Source organism: Leuciscus leuciscus (assembly GCF_965113295.1).
Source record: "Leuciscus leuciscus genome assembly, chromosome: 5".
NCBI lineage: Eukaryota > Metazoa > Chordata > Actinopteri > Cypriniformes > Leuciscidae > Leuciscus > Leuciscus leuciscus.
The window spans coordinates 6,440,216-6,455,669 of NC_138729.1; the positions used below are offsets into that span (position 1 = coordinate 6,440,216).

Below are 15,454 nucleotides of genomic sequence, written 5' to 3' on the forward strand. Positions count from 1 at the left end.
AACCCAGAGACAACAGATAGTGCCAACAGAGGTATGTTCAGGTCTAGGAGGACAGACAGAGAGTGTGGATGTATATACACTGAACAGCATATGTACGATGTTGCTAATACTTCTTCCACGTGTTTAATGCTACCGCCGAATGACCCATAGACAGTTTATAAAATGACCGCATTTGCTTTTCCAACTGCCCGCCTTCCGTTGGCCGCGAGTGGGCGGGGCCTAGAGAGGTACGTCATTACGCTACTCGTGTCACTGCTGAAGTGGGTGCTTGAACGCACCAGGTTAAATCCTTAACCAACGCAGGCGTCAAGCTAAGTAGATTGAAGAGAATTCAGCGCGATTGATTGTTGATAGCGCTACGCAGCCGGGAAACAGCAGGTGAGTAACGCGATTCCTGGGTTAAGTGCTTGTTCAGTGGGTGTCGTGGATCTCGAGGAGGTCGCATTTTCCATCGGAAGTTGCTAAGTCAGAATTTCCCATCTAATACAGGTTGCTCCTCGGCCCTCCGTAACATTATCCTTGTTTGCTATCAGCTGTTCGTTGTAAACAGAACCTGTTGTTAAAATGCGTTGATCGTAGATGAGCGCTGACTACGTTAGCACTGCGGTGTTAGTGAACGCGGTTCTCTATTTCGGTCCGATTAGTCAAGATGTGACATTGCGGAAAGTCGTCATAAGGACTAGTGAACTTTCTCCATGTTCATTGCGTATTGAAACTTGCGCGTTAAGTTACTTGAAGGGGGAAAGTCATACGACGCCAAAATATATATCATGTTAATCTGTGTTACGTCGTGTTGTTTTCTGATGGTTGCTTTAAACTATTTACTTTTTTTAATGATCATGGAAATCTGACTCATTAAAGCTACTCATTTGGGCTTTACGGTGGAAAATTAAGTATTCGTCGTCAAACAACCAATAGTTTATTTTCAGGTTTTGTAAATGATATTCTGTTCTTTATATTGGGTCGTTGTTTTGGTTGAAATCCTAAGGCAGATTTGGTAACTTGTCAAGCTCTGGCGTAAAGCGGCTCAGATTGGGAAGCCCCAGATGTGGCGCCTGAATGATTACATGCAGCACTAGATTTTATAAATCAATTCTAGTTTTTAATGGAATTTTGTAAACTGTGCAGCATGTCAACATGTATAAGATTGAATTTGGGATCTGTTTGTCGTTGTTTTCAGTGTCCAGTGTTTAACAGGGAGCTTGTTTTGATTGAAGAGCCAGATAGTGAGAGAGCCAAGCACATTTGAATTCCGTGTTGTCTATCGTCTTTTATATAAGTTTGTAGGTTTTTATAAAAGTTTGGGTTTCTTTAACTATTTGGCTTTAAAAAAAATAATAATACAGTTCTCTACAGTTCTCGTGATGTGCAAAACACTTGTGCTGCTGTTGAGATGGGATAGGCCTATATTATTTGGTAATATGGTTGGGTTTAATAATTTTCCAAAAGCAAAATAGTTCCTTCCATTGTTATGCGGATTTTGTACAAATCTATTTGCCCATCAAAACAAATGACAAAGTCTCAATTCAGCCATTGCTTTAAAAATATTGTTATCAGAACTTTCTCAGACTGAGGTTGTTGTGTTTGGTATGGTCCTGTGTAGATGCTCTTGGTTCTTTAGGATCGCATGTTTGTCCATTTACCAAGAATCTCGGTGTGATTTTTGACAGTGCTTTTAAATTTTAAAAATCAAATGAGTTCTTTTGTAAAAGCAAGATGAGACTGTTGGCTAAAGTCAAGCCCTACCTGGCGCGCAAGGATTTTGAATGAGTAATTCATGCTTTTTTCTTATGTCTAGACTAGACTACTGTAACTCTTTATATGTTGGTTTGGATCAGTCATCTCTTACAGTTAGTCCAGAATGCAGCAGCTCGGCTCCTAACTGGGTCTAAAAAGCGTGAGCACATTACCCCAGTTTTAGCCTCGCTCCACTGGCGTCCTGTACACTTACGGATTGATTTTAAGATTGGAAATGGGTTGGCACCTTCTAATGCTTCTCGATGTTGCGAGATCCAGGTTAAAAAATAAAGGGGACCGATCCTTCTCAGTGGCTGCTCCTAATCTCTGGAATAGTCTATCGGTTTACATAAGAACAGCTCGGACAGACTGCTGACATTTTCAAGTCGTTGCTTAAGACTCACCTGTATTCCTTAGCTTTCATTTTGAGTTGAGTTTTGATACTGTGATACATTCTCTACTGTCTTTGTTTTGTGTATATTTTTGTGTATCCTGACATTAAGCAATTGGCAAACTATGGCTGTTTTTAAATGTGTTGTACAAATACATTTTGAACTTGAACTTAAAGTCCCCATGAAATCAAAATGGAAGTTTTTTGGCCTTTTGTATGCATATATTAGCCTTACTGTTATCTATAAGCTAGTGTGCTCCAAAGTAATGACAAAACGCGCATATTGAAGATATAAGCGTTCAAAACCAAATGAGGGGAATCCCACTTTACAGCATTATTTGGAAAAAAACAAACTATTGGGAATCGGCTGTCAGTATCGGTATAGAAATGTGGTATTGCTTCATCTCTGTAAGTAAAGCAAGCCTCTGTTTTTGAAGTGCACTGAACAACCCATTATTTCTCGTATCTCCTTGAGTTTGAGTCTCTTCATACAGCGGACAATAAACAGTGTAGAGTCACATTTATTTATATAGCACTTTATACAATACAGATTGTTTCGAAGCAGCTTCATAGTACAAAACAGGAAAATAACAATATTAATGTTGTAAAATTAATCAATTATGCAACAAATTCAATTTTACCTGTAAAGCAGCTCTATAGAGGATTGTCAGTATTCAGCTCAATTTAGTTCAATGTTCTTTCAATTCAGCTCAATTACAGTGTTAATGTTGCAATGTTAATCAATTATGGAGCAAGTTGAATTCAGCTATAAGCAGCTCTACAGAAGGATATTGAGTTATTATTCAGCATAATTCAATGTCGAATCAGTTCAGTTCGAAACAGTGTTGATCTTGCAAAGTTAGTGTATCATCTCAGTTCAGTTAAATGTATGTTCTCATCCAATAGTCTCAGTGCAGTTTAATCGATAATGTTAGTGAATATTGTATTTTAAAACCCAGTGTTAAAGTGTCAGAGTTAGGGTAAAATGTATATATTATCTGCTCACCAAAATATGAAGCAATATTTTTCATTCCATGATACCGATATGTTCACAGTGTGAGTCCCGAATTGAGTATATTTTTCTGAACTACTGTCTTGTTATATTGCTGAAATGTACAGTAGTGGTTTGGACTCGCACCTGTTTACTGATTGAGAGCCTTTGATAAATCTGAAACCTGTTCTTTTTCCATTCCCGCACCTTCATAACAAACATAGTCGGTTGAAGTAGTTAAACAAAGTGTAACATTTGTCTTTGTTTGAATGAAAACCTTTTTTGTGTTTCATTTGTGCTGTTTTTCTTGCACTCATCTGCCTTGTTTATGACCAACAGTGGAGCAAAAAAAATGGTGGTGAATATAAAAACACACAAACAGAGATCATAGGTCCCAGAAAACATTTTTACAGATCCATCTTATACCAGCGAGAGTCTAATAATCACACAGGTGGACTTTTGCCAGTAAATGGATTAGGATTAAAATGCATGTCTGTGAATGTTAGAGATCTGAGAAAAAGTAATTTCTGGTACTTGTTACGGCTCAAATCCAATTATCTTACAATAACTGTAATGCATTACTTTGCCCCTTTGATGGTGGTGATTAAATATGGTGGACGAGTGCGACTGAAACAAAGAACTAAAGTGAAACTATGGCTTTGAAAGTTCGCAGTTATCCTGCAATCACTTTGATAATGAAAATACATTTAAGTGCAAGATGTGAATATAGGGAATATGACCTTCACTTAACAAGTGCTTTTAAATTTGCCGACATTTTCATAACATGAAAAAATAACTGCTTTACATGAAAATGTGATCTGTATAATAATCATCGTACTAGTGTTGTCATGATACCAAAATTATGATTTCGATACAATACCTGACTAAAATACCTCGATACAGACACTGAATTGATACCACGGCAAAAAACTAAAACAGTAAAATTAACTGAACAATATGACAGAATTTACAGTTTATTGTTTTATAAGTTAATTAAAAAAATAAAATAACTTGACAAGCATGTTCCTTCCCTGCTTTTTGCCAATTCCCCCCTCTTTATTTAAAAAAAAAAAATAATAAAAATAATTACATAATTACAGAGATGTTTGCAACAATCACATTATCATCAATCACGTTAACATTTGCTAACCTTTCACAATTCTGAACAGCTTGGGATAGGGGTGGGATAACCAAAATCTTATTTCATGATATGAGTAATATACGTGCATGATATTTGTAATAATTTAGCAGATTTACTCCTGCATTTAAATGTTTGTCACTCTTGAAACGTTGCAGTTTATACATGGCCATTGCAGCATGAAAAACAGACTTATTTAAGTTGGGAATATTATATACAGAAAGTGAGCAAAGAACATTCATCACTCAATTTATTTCAGTACAAGCTCACTGACTGAGTTTTGTTTTTTTAATGGGTAATTCCTGATAACCTTTTTATTAGGGCTGGGCAAAAAAATTACTTTTTTCGATTAATCGTTTTTTTTAAATGTGGTCGATTCAAAAATTGATTCTCAAAGGCCATGAATCGTTTTTTTTATTTTTTATATTTATTTATCTATCACCCAAAAGCCAGTATTAGTTTTCCTACACTGTTCATAGGGTTGCGGTCTCCATGTTACTGCGAATGCGGTGAGATTTTACGTTGGTTGTATCTTAAACATAAAATAACCTGATCCTGTTTGATGCATCAAACATTGCATTGATGCATTGATGATCTTGAACAGCATGCGACTGTTCTGACTTGTCCAATTTTCAGCATCAATTTTTCATCTTGCATCAAAATCCTGTCTATTCATTGTATGCATTTGAAATATAGAGTTGGGTTCTGTTATAATGGACCCAAGTGTACTTGAATTAAAGAGTTTAATATACAGCTTTGTGGCTCTTAATTTCTTTTTATTAATTAACCACTTGTAAACTTATGTTCACTGTTCTTTTTTGATAAATATAGGATTTGGCTGAAATCTATATTCATTGAGTCGAATCGGAACATCTGAATGGATACCCAGCCCTACATTTATAGATATAATGGCCTTCATTTGAAAGAAATACTCGCTGTAACAAATCTGTATAGAGTAACAGCTCTGTTACACAGCAATAAACAAAAACGGAAGCCTTCTGTTACATATTGCTTATGTGTGCAGTGTGAAATAGGCTTTACACCAACATACCAATGGAACAAAATGTGTTGCATGAACACACAGTTTCTGAAATGGCAAAAAGCAAGACTGTTAAAACAGGCTGATATGTTTATCTTTTCTTTCTTTCCAGAGACATTGCTGCACCCCTTTCTTCCTCAATAATTTTTTATTTAATTTTCAATGTTTGTTGGAGAGGAAAAGTCCAAGTTTAGACAGACGGAAATTTCAGACCTACAATGAGCACATCAAAACCCAGTGGACTCAAAGCGCCCAGCAAAATTGGTAGACCAGCCAATGCGGGCGTCGTGAAGACGACTCCTTCTGCTGGTAAGGGCCATCCCATTTTATCATGTATAAAATTTTATACAATATAAATAATATTATTGCGAACTTTCTAATGTAGCCTAGTAGTGAATGACTATGTTTGGATTAGGAATGGAGTATTCTGCATACTATGTAATACTTACAATTGGAAAAAGAATGGGGAAAAAAAGCATCTGCTAAATTAACACATGTAAATGTCATTACTCCAAAGTGCAGTGAGTTGCGTATGCCCTGTGCTGTGGTTATTTACAGAAAGATCATAAGAAAAGCATCAACAAGAACAGGCAATACCACTTGCATTTAGTCCGTCGTCCAGTTTGTTTATAATGTGCACCACTTTAAGATTCACTTACTTACATATTGGTGTAATTTTACATTTAATTTAACACAGTCTTTAAAATAAAATTAAGGCTCAAGTGTTTAAAGGGCTATTTGAGTAAACATACTGTTAAATGTTTGGCACATTTTTCTCCCTAAATTGGATAAAATTTGCCCGCTTTTGAACTTTTATGGATTCTAATTTAATGATTTATTACATTTTAATAATCAAAAAGCATGTCTTAAACAATTGAATTCATGAAACTTTAACACTTTACTCATTTATGAATTTTTCTTTTTACAATAATAGGGCCCTATGAAATGTTTTATTTTTTCAGACATTCTTTGTTGTCTGTTTTTCCGGATATAAAATTGAATACAAATGTATTATCAAAAACGGTGGTAATCGAATGTAGGCATGAAACTTTCACAATTTAATCTTTTATATAATATATTAGGATAATTTCTGTCACAATTTCTTCAAGTTAAACAAGACTTTTATTTTGACCGGTTGTTGTGAAGACCTTTAAGATTTTGTGGCTGCATCCAAAATCACAATTTCTTGAGTAGGTGCTTATTTTGAATACGTAATTACTTCTGCGACCACTAATAAAGGATCTTCTATATAGTAAGAATGTAATTCTCCCTTTAATTTCCCAACTGGAATCAATAAACTACCACTACTACTACTACTACTAATCCGGACGCACTACATTCGCCATGTTGTCATTATTATGTGACCAGCATCAGTTGTGTCGCTTCACTGTCATTCATAAATTCTCCCGTGGTCTCATGGGATAGTATGCCCACTTCAGAAGTTCTCCGGAATTAGTCAATTGTCTGCACACTTTTTCCCTTCTTTTTTATGAGTACTGTAAATTCAGACATACTACTCTTGTCACGTATGTTTTTTCACCTACTATAGAGTAAGGAAGTATGTGATTTCGGATGCAGCTTGTATGTTTATGATATGACGTATAGCATGCACAGTATAAATACTGCATGCTGTATTCTGAACAAAGCCTATTTATTTTCTTCCTTTGGAACAGGTGCTTCCAAACCAACTCAAAATGACAAATCCTCAGCCGAAGCCCAAGATGCAGGCGAGCAATACAAGATCGGGGATCGTGTCTGGGTTAATGGCAACAAACCAGGCGTCGTTCAGTTTTTAGGAGAGACTCAGTTTGCTCCGGGCCAATGGGCTGGCATTGTGCTTGATGAGCCAATTGGGAAAAATGATGGGTCGGTGTCTGGTGTGCGCTATTTTGAGTGTGAAGCATTAAAGGGTATTTTCACACGTCCCTCGAAGCTTTCACGCACTGAAGGTGAGGCGGATGACACAACGACGGCCCCTCCGTCTCGTGCCGGGTCACCCACTCCCTCGAATGCATCAGTGTCTGCTTCAGCCAAGAAACCAGCCTCACCCACTAAAACAGCTGCACCTACCTCAGATCTGGTGCGGTCCAAAAGTGAATCGGTGTCAAATCTGTCGGAGTCTGGTTCGGTCAAGAAAGGTGATCGGGAGCTGAAGATCAATGATCGAGTGCTGGTGAGTGTGTTGTATTGAGCATTATTGTGTGTCAAGTTAAGATAATTCAAGGTTCTCAAGATGGTCCGACTCAGTCAAAGCATTATTAGCTTTAAATTGTTGTGTCACTGATTGCATGTATTTGTAAGCGGACATGCCAAGTTCTGAAAACTACCCTTAGTTAAAGGAGTAGAATTAAGATTTCCTGATAATTTACTCACCCCCACGTCATCCAAGATGTTTATGTCTGTCTTTCTTCATTTGAAAAGAAATTGAGGTTTTAGGAAAACATTCCAGGAATGTTCTCCATATAGTGTACTTCAACGAAGATCAACGGTTTGAAGGTCCAAATTCAATGCAGCTTCAAAGGGCTCTACACCAGTGTTTCCCAACCTTTTTTCTGTCACGGCACACTTTTGATATGTAAAAAATCCAACGGCACACCACTATCACATTAAGCACTAAAAAATAACAAAATTGCACAAACGTGCATTGTAATGGTTCAAATGGCATGTTAAAACGGCATTTAATATTTACAGTAGACTGCACTCACATTTAATGTGAAACATGAGCTTGTTTTGATGAACGCAAATATGATATCTTGGCTGGAATTGATGACAACGACACATGGAGCTCTTGGTCAACTGCTCTTAATCTTTCTGTTTTTGTTCTTAATGTAAGTCAGACTAGAAAAGCTGAGCTCACGTAGGTAAGTTATGGAAAATGATAGCAAGACTGAGATTGCACTGTCTGCGATGACTGGATATTCTTTGGTCGCAGTCAACCAGAAACGGTCCAAAGTCAGGTCACAGAATGTAATTTTTAAACCACGGTCCTGTCTCATTTCGGCAAGTTACTCTTGTTGCTGCAATGACAGTCTATTTGCGTTGTCCATTGCAGCTGAGCTAAATGGGTCTCGCACGCAGTCAAAGGCTTCGGATGAAGTTGAGGGAAAATAATAAGATAATTTTTCTTCATGAGTTTTCAGATGCTTAGAAATTACCTCACATAGGCCTTGTTTACACTGTCAGTGAAATGTGACCCAATTCCGATTTTTTTTTTTTTTGCTCATGTGTGATACAGATCGGATGTGTTCTTTGACCGTGTAAACAGGAAAAAACAAATGCATTCGGATATTTCGAGATCTGTTTCAGGCCTTGTTCATATGTGGAAATAAATCAGATATAAATCAGATATGTGCCAATGCGACTGTCATGTAAACAGGCAGATCGGATTTTCTGAGGCATTAGGAGAGGGGGCCTCAGAAGATAACTCTCACTACTCTCTATATTTTGGCCCTCCATGTTTGGCCTCTCAGCGGGTACCCGGGGACATCCTGGAAGGAGTCCTAAGCACTATCGCTGAGACTAGAGCTCAGTCCACGAGACGCCTCTATGCTCTCAAGTGGTCAGTGTTCACCAGCTGGTGTTCAGCTCGGCATCTAGACCCCTACTCATGTGAAGTAACACTGGTACTTTCTCTGGTTGTCGAGAGACAACACTGGTTGTCTACAAACTGGAAGGTTGGTGGTTCAATCCCCGGTTCCACCTGACCAAGTGTCGAGGTGTCCTTGAGCAAGACACCTAACCCCAGCTGCTCCCGACGAGCTGGATCGCCTTGCATGGCTGACACCGCCGTCGGTGTATGAATGAGTGAGTGAATGGGTGAATGTGAGGCAATATTGTAAAGCGCTTTGGTGGCCATTGGGTCTGTGAAAGCGCTATATAAATGCAGTCCATTTACCATTTACCATTTACTTTCATTTCTACAAGAGCTACTGGACGCGGGTCGTACCCCCTCCACACTCAAAGTATACGTGGCGACCATAGCAGTCTTCCATGCTTCTGTGGCCGGCAATCTTTAGGAAGGAACGACCTGGTCGTACGTGTCCTCAAGGGGGCCAGGAGGCGGAACCCGCCTCGTCCTCCCTCTATACCCTCATGGGACCTATCCACGGTCCTCAGGGCCCTTAGGACCCCCTTTCCAGCTGCTTCAGTCGGCTGACTTAAAGCCACTTTCCCTCAAGACCGCACTCCTGCTAGCCCTAGCATCAGTCAAGCGAGTGGGAGATTTGCAAGCGCTCTCCATGAATGCTTCCTGCCTTGAGTTTGGGCCCAACGACTCCAAAGTCGTCCTCAGACCAAGACATGGCAAGACAAGACTCTGTCGGAAGACGATTGAGAATTAAGTCTACTCTGCCCCGTCAGGGCTCTCAAAGTTTATATAGAGCATTCTGCCCCGTTCAGGCAGTCGGAACAGCTCTTTGTATGCTTCGGCGGCCGCACCAAAGGGCTCCCGGTCACGAAGCAAAGATTGTCACTTTGGATAGTAGATGCTATCTCTTTGGCCTACGCCTCAATGGGCCTTCAATGCCCCATAGGCGTCAGGACTCATTCCACAAGGGGTATGGCCTCTTCATGGGCATGGTCCAGTGGTGTACCAATTGAAGACATTTTTTTGCGGCGGCTGGCTGGTCTTTGCCGTCCACATTTGTGAGGTTCTACAACTTGGAGGTGCTGGCTCTGCAGGCACAAGTCCTTTCTATCAAGGAGATCTTGGCCCCTAAAGGGCCCAAGCCTCTGGGTATCCCTTTGTGGGCTCCGACATTTGTCAGGTCCCCGTTGGTTTTGACTTTTAGTTCTTCTATAAGCCTCGGGCTTCATAGCCCCAGACGGTAGTTCAGAGCGAAGTCGTCAGCTAATTGCATGGTGTTTTGAAATTGGTTCCCATAGCATCTAGCGACGCAATATGAGTGAACCGTTCTCGAAAGGGAACATACTCTGTTACTAACACGTAACCTCGGTTCCCTGAGAGTAACGGGAACGAGTATTGCGTAGACGGCCATGCTATTAAGCTTCACGTTTAGGTACTGTCACTCCAGTTGACTTAACCTGATTCCTATGGCGAAATGGGCCACTTTATAGTCAGTAGCAAGCCCATTTTCGTGTTTATTTGCCACGGGCGAGGCAGGAAGCGCCCCTGGTAGGTTCGTGCGTCCTCGCCGCTTCGCTATAGGTTTGTGCAGTTCCCGCAGCTCAGCCAATCAGCACGCTATACAGCTCTGCACTGTGCTGGCTGTGCAGCTGCACTGCGTTTTAAAATAAAGGCTTCAATATTCTCAAGAAAAGGAGTTTTCCCAGAGCGTCTAGCGACGCAATACTCATTCCCGTTACGTTAGTAACCGAGTTAGGTTTCCACTGTGACACGTCATTGCTTGTCACGTGACACACCGCAGCCACAACAGCGCTGAATGAATGATGATCTGCTTTTATGTCATTTTTCCTTTTTTATTCAAAATATTCACAAATTTGTTAGCTATAGCATGAAATATCTGATATTCCGATTGTCAAATATATGCAAGTGGATGTGTTTTGTTGTTTAAACACCTTTATAACGATCACGTTCGTTGAGCTGTATGCGCGATGGGCGCCCGCCATGTTAGTTTGCGCCACAGTTCAGAGAATCGGATCTGATGGATTTACAACACATGAATGCATCCACTTCTCCCAAAATACATGAAAGTAAGTGGCTGGTGAACTGGGAGAAGAATAGAGTAAACTATAAAGTTACTTAGACAATGTGTATCTGATATGAATAAAAAGTGTCTAATTATAATGGAAAGGATTATTATTGCCAATTCCATAGGTATGTGTATTTTACAAAATGTATTGTGTTTTTAGTACTTATGTGAATTTATATGTCTGAAACCTAAAATTAAACATGTGGGTGAAAACACTTAAAAGTTGTGATATATGACAGCGCAGAGCGCGTCGGTCTCTGGCTCAGCGCCAGCCAACATGCGAAAGCACATTTGAATTTAGCAGTTGATCACGTGATGCACTGACCATTTCTAATCACACCGGTGTGATCGTACGCTCCAGGGACCAGCCTAGACTGATCACACCGGTGTGATTGTACGCTCCAGGGGCCAGCCTAGACTGATCACACCGGTGTGATCGTACGTGCGAAACGGTTAATGTAAACGGAAGCTCAAGCATGTTTGCTTGAAGTGCAAGAACCAATGAGGTTCATTCTGGTGTGTTACGCAGCACATTTGAGTACGTTTACATGAACTAACGGTAGTTTTCAGAGCTTGGCATGTCCTGCAGTGCACTATTATCCATTTAAAACTATTTTGAACAGCATTCTACAAGTTACTTTTGTACCTATTCATGCAACTTTTATAATTAATTTGAAAGACTATATTAACTAATTTGTCACACCATAGGACCATTCGAAATGAACTAGTTAAGACAAAATAAAAGTGTGTAATATTTTCTTTGATGCCTGTATTTGTAATGCATTATAGGGTATTCTTAAGGAATTTTAATGCATTTGTAGTTCCTTATAAAAAACGTACTTTGTATAATTTCAAAAATAATCGTGATAACTTGCCTATTTGTTTATAACTTTTAAAAGTATTATAATTTACGGACGTCGACGTCACTTCAATGGTTTGGGAAAAGCATGTAAAAGTCCTGGCAGAAAGTGATGCATAAGGATGTAGTGTAACGACGGATTATATTTTTTTCCGAAGTGTTAACAACATAGTGTTAACTAATAATCGTTGCAAACTGGTACTACCAACCAAATATTAGTGCATTCCTGGACCTGGGCGTAGTTACACTACATCCTTATGCATCGCTTTCTGCCAGGACTTTACGTGCTTTTCCCAAACCACTGAAGTGACGTCGGTGTCCGGGTTAGCAGTAGCATGAGCCGTCAGGCAAGTGTTATTTAAATAAAACTCCTGATGTACTTACAAACTTTCCTATAATGCCTCGAGTACAGAACCTATTTGTACTACTGTAGAAGTTTGGTACCATTCTGGGCATTATTAGTGGGGTAATTTACGAGATGCATCATAGGATCCATTAGCGCCTGAACTAAGCCATCCGGTTTCACTAAATAAGCTTTAACTTTAATAATGTTCAACCAAGGGAAAAAAGGCTTCTGGGGGTGTGTTTGGCTCGAGGTCATGGTGCAAAGGACCCAAGGTTGATTTTACTCCGAACCATCCCTTTAAATCTTTGTTTGCTAATGTAGTAGACGTGTATATGAAATAAAGTGAAGCTGCTGTTATAAATATTCCATAAGCACGGTTTAGGAATCCTGTGTAGTGTGTATGTTAAGTTCTTTTTTCCTTCACATATTTTAGGTTGCTGGCTCGAAAGCTGGCGTAGTGCGTTTCTTAGGCGAAACCGATTTTGCCAAGGGTGAGTGGTGTGGAGTTGAGCTGGATGAGCCCTTGGGAAAGAACGATGGTGCTGTGGCTGGAACCAGGTACTGTGTCCTGTTCTTACATTAGCAAAGGTAGATTGTCTTGAAAGAACGTTAGGAGTTTGACATGGCTGGATTTGTGTGTCATCAGGTATTTCCAGTGTCAGCCCAAGTATGGCCTCTTTGCACCAGTGCACAAGGTGACCCGTATAGGCTTTCCCTCCACTACCCCAGCGAAGGCAAAGACCACAGTGAGGAAGACGGCAACCACACCAGGAACATTGAAACGCAGCCCTAGTGCCTCCTCCATCAGCTCCATGAGCTCTGTGGCCTCTTCTGCTAGTTGCAAGCCAAGCCGTACAGGACTGGTGAGTTACAAATGCCACCTCACATGCAAACCTATTTTTGGTTACATATTTTGGCCCTGCTAAGCATGCTTAAGCTGTGTAATTTTTGGGATACTAACAGCACCAAAATGGAATTGAAAAATCATTTCCCAAAATGGGTTTTGACATCAATTTATTTAATTTTATTGTTTGACAAACTCAATCGATTGAGCCAGTTGACAATTCAAGTCGCCTAAACAAATAAAGCAAAGTTTTGATATCAAATTCATTGAACAATCTCATTATTTTATGGAAACCAACGTACGAATGGCTTGCTTTATATACCCAAATGAGATTTGTTATAAAATGCATTCATTGAACAATCTCACTATTTTAGTGTTCAGCATTACAGGGAAACCAACATACGAATGGCTTGCTTTTTAGCAAGCAGAATTAGTTTTCTCGGATCTGCATGTACAGGGATTATTTTGTTGTATGTACGTGAAAAACACAAAGGAAAGCCTTTTCCATTTTTAGTCCATTTACTGTTGCAAATGAAGGTCATGCCTGAACAATGGAAATGATGTTACCGCATTACTGAGACAATCTGATATAAGTAAATGTAGGCAAGACAGTATCTGATGTAGTTTTCAAGATCTTGATTGGATTTCTTTCTGAAGTTGACAGAGACGTCCACAAGGTATGCGAGGAAGATCTCTGGCACTACGGCACTACAGGAGGCCCTGAAGGAGAAACAGCAACACATCGAGCAACTCATGGCAGAACGTGACCTGGAGAGAGCTGAGGTTGCCAAGGCAACCAGCCATGTGGGCGAAGTGGAGCAGGAGCTTACGTTACTGAGAGAAGGCCAGGAACAGGTTAGACTCAGCGATTTCTTCTTTTTTATTTATTTGTATATTGATCAATTTATTCAATAATTGATGACGGGCCATTGAATTGTAGAAAATAATGCAAACCTGAGGTGGTAATGCAGCCACAAGGCAGAGCAGGTTGTCAATGGCATTTTTATGTGCTTTATTTAAAATAGTTTTTGTCCTTAAAACACTCTTCTATTAGAACTAGCTATTTTATTACGCATTCCATCTCAGGCCTCCAGTGCTATTTCCATTTTTAAATGTGAAAATGTAAATGTGACATTTCAAACAAAATCTAAATTTTGAATAAACATGAATAAAACAGAAGTAAACATTGTAACCAATGGCTGGGTGCAGAAACTGCTTAGACTGGTCTTACAAGTGAGTCATCCAACTTATTTCTTTAAGACTGGTCATAACTTGAAGTCAATTGTATAAAAACATAGGTTGGGTTAATTTTAATCTGAAAAGTGAGACTAATTACTTGGTTAAATGCTGTTTAATCAAACTAGTTTTTAAGGCACAGTTTTAATGCAGTGGATGTGGATAGATAGATAGATAGATAGATAGATAGAGATGCCTCATTAGCGGCTGTTTCTGTGGGCCGCGATACGTAAGCCGTCCACCATATTGGAACGGTCAAAGCCAGTCTGTGAACATTCAAGAGCAAGTTGACTGCGCGTCTGCAACCGTCGTTAGACGCATGTATGGATATCTATATCTGCAATAGACTTCAGCAGATGATTCTTCTAAACTAACAAAATACAAAAAGACTAAGGCATCAGCTAACAAGATAGTTATCACAGCAAAAGTAAAAACAATAAAAAGTACCATAGTAAAAACCTGTAATATTGAGTTAATACATATATAAAAACACCAACACATTCTCACCTGGAAAAGGTTATCCCATTTCTCCGGGAATTTAAATCTCGGTGGTTTCACAACCTGAAAATGTGCAATGTTGTGGCATCATTGATTCTTACTGTGAGTGACGACACGCTGACCCTCCAAGACGGCGGTGTTGGCGCGGTCGGATGTGGCATCTACATATATATTTCTATGGGTCCAACAGTGCACTCTGGTAAATCTGTGCACACTGGGAATCAAAAGACCAAGTAACACCATTTTACATACAGACAAGTGAGTATGACATGAATATGACATTGAGGCAAACTGGATTTGGTTTGGCATACTTTGAAACCTAGAAACCTAGAAATGATTGTGGATGTCCAGTGACTGCAGAACTCTTCTCTCTGCATACAATTCACACGACTTGGATCCTTCGCACAGATGGACTATCATGCACTGAGTACACGTTTTTATGCAGGCTTTAATGCACAATTCAGACGAATTTGCCAGATTTTGTGCAGTTTGTGTAATTAAGTGCTTATTAGATATTCAAAGACTGATTTAAGTTAAATGAATGTGTATTTGCTGAATGCTGATGGTATGTGGAAAAAAAGTTTGGCTTTCTGTTATTAGACAAAACTGTTACAAACTAATGAAAAGGGAAGAACGGGCACTCCTGGAGTTCTAATAAGTCTTGCTTCCCTTTTTTACTTCCGCTTGACACTTGCTTTCTTTT

At 39.5% G+C, this 15,454-nt stretch overlaps 1 protein-coding gene across 4 annotated transcripts in view; it reads left to right on the forward strand.

Annotated features, from left to right (window-relative positions):
- Positions 1 to 219: 219 nt before the first annotated feature.
- clip1a (CAP-GLY domain containing linker protein 1a) overlaps positions 220 to 15,454 on the forward strand; it is a 56,785-nt gene continuing 41,550 nt past the window's right edge. For all 4 annotated transcript variants that reach the window (XM_082170917.1, XM_082170918.1, XM_082170920.1 and 1 more), the window contains exons 1-6: positions 220 to 378; positions 5,409 to 5,605; positions 6,970 to 7,469; positions 12,607 to 12,731; positions 12,820 to 13,036; positions 13,675 to 13,872. In XM_082170917.1, coding sequence (XP_082027043.1) covers positions 5,515 to 5,605; positions 6,970 to 7,469; positions 12,607 to 12,731; positions 12,820 to 13,036; positions 13,675 to 13,872 — 1,131 coding nt within the window. In that variant the 5' untranslated portion in view covers positions 220 to 378; positions 5,409 to 5,514. The remainder of the gene's footprint in view (positions 379 to 5,408; positions 5,606 to 6,969; positions 7,470 to 12,606; positions 12,732 to 12,819; positions 13,037 to 13,674; positions 13,873 to 15,454) is intronic.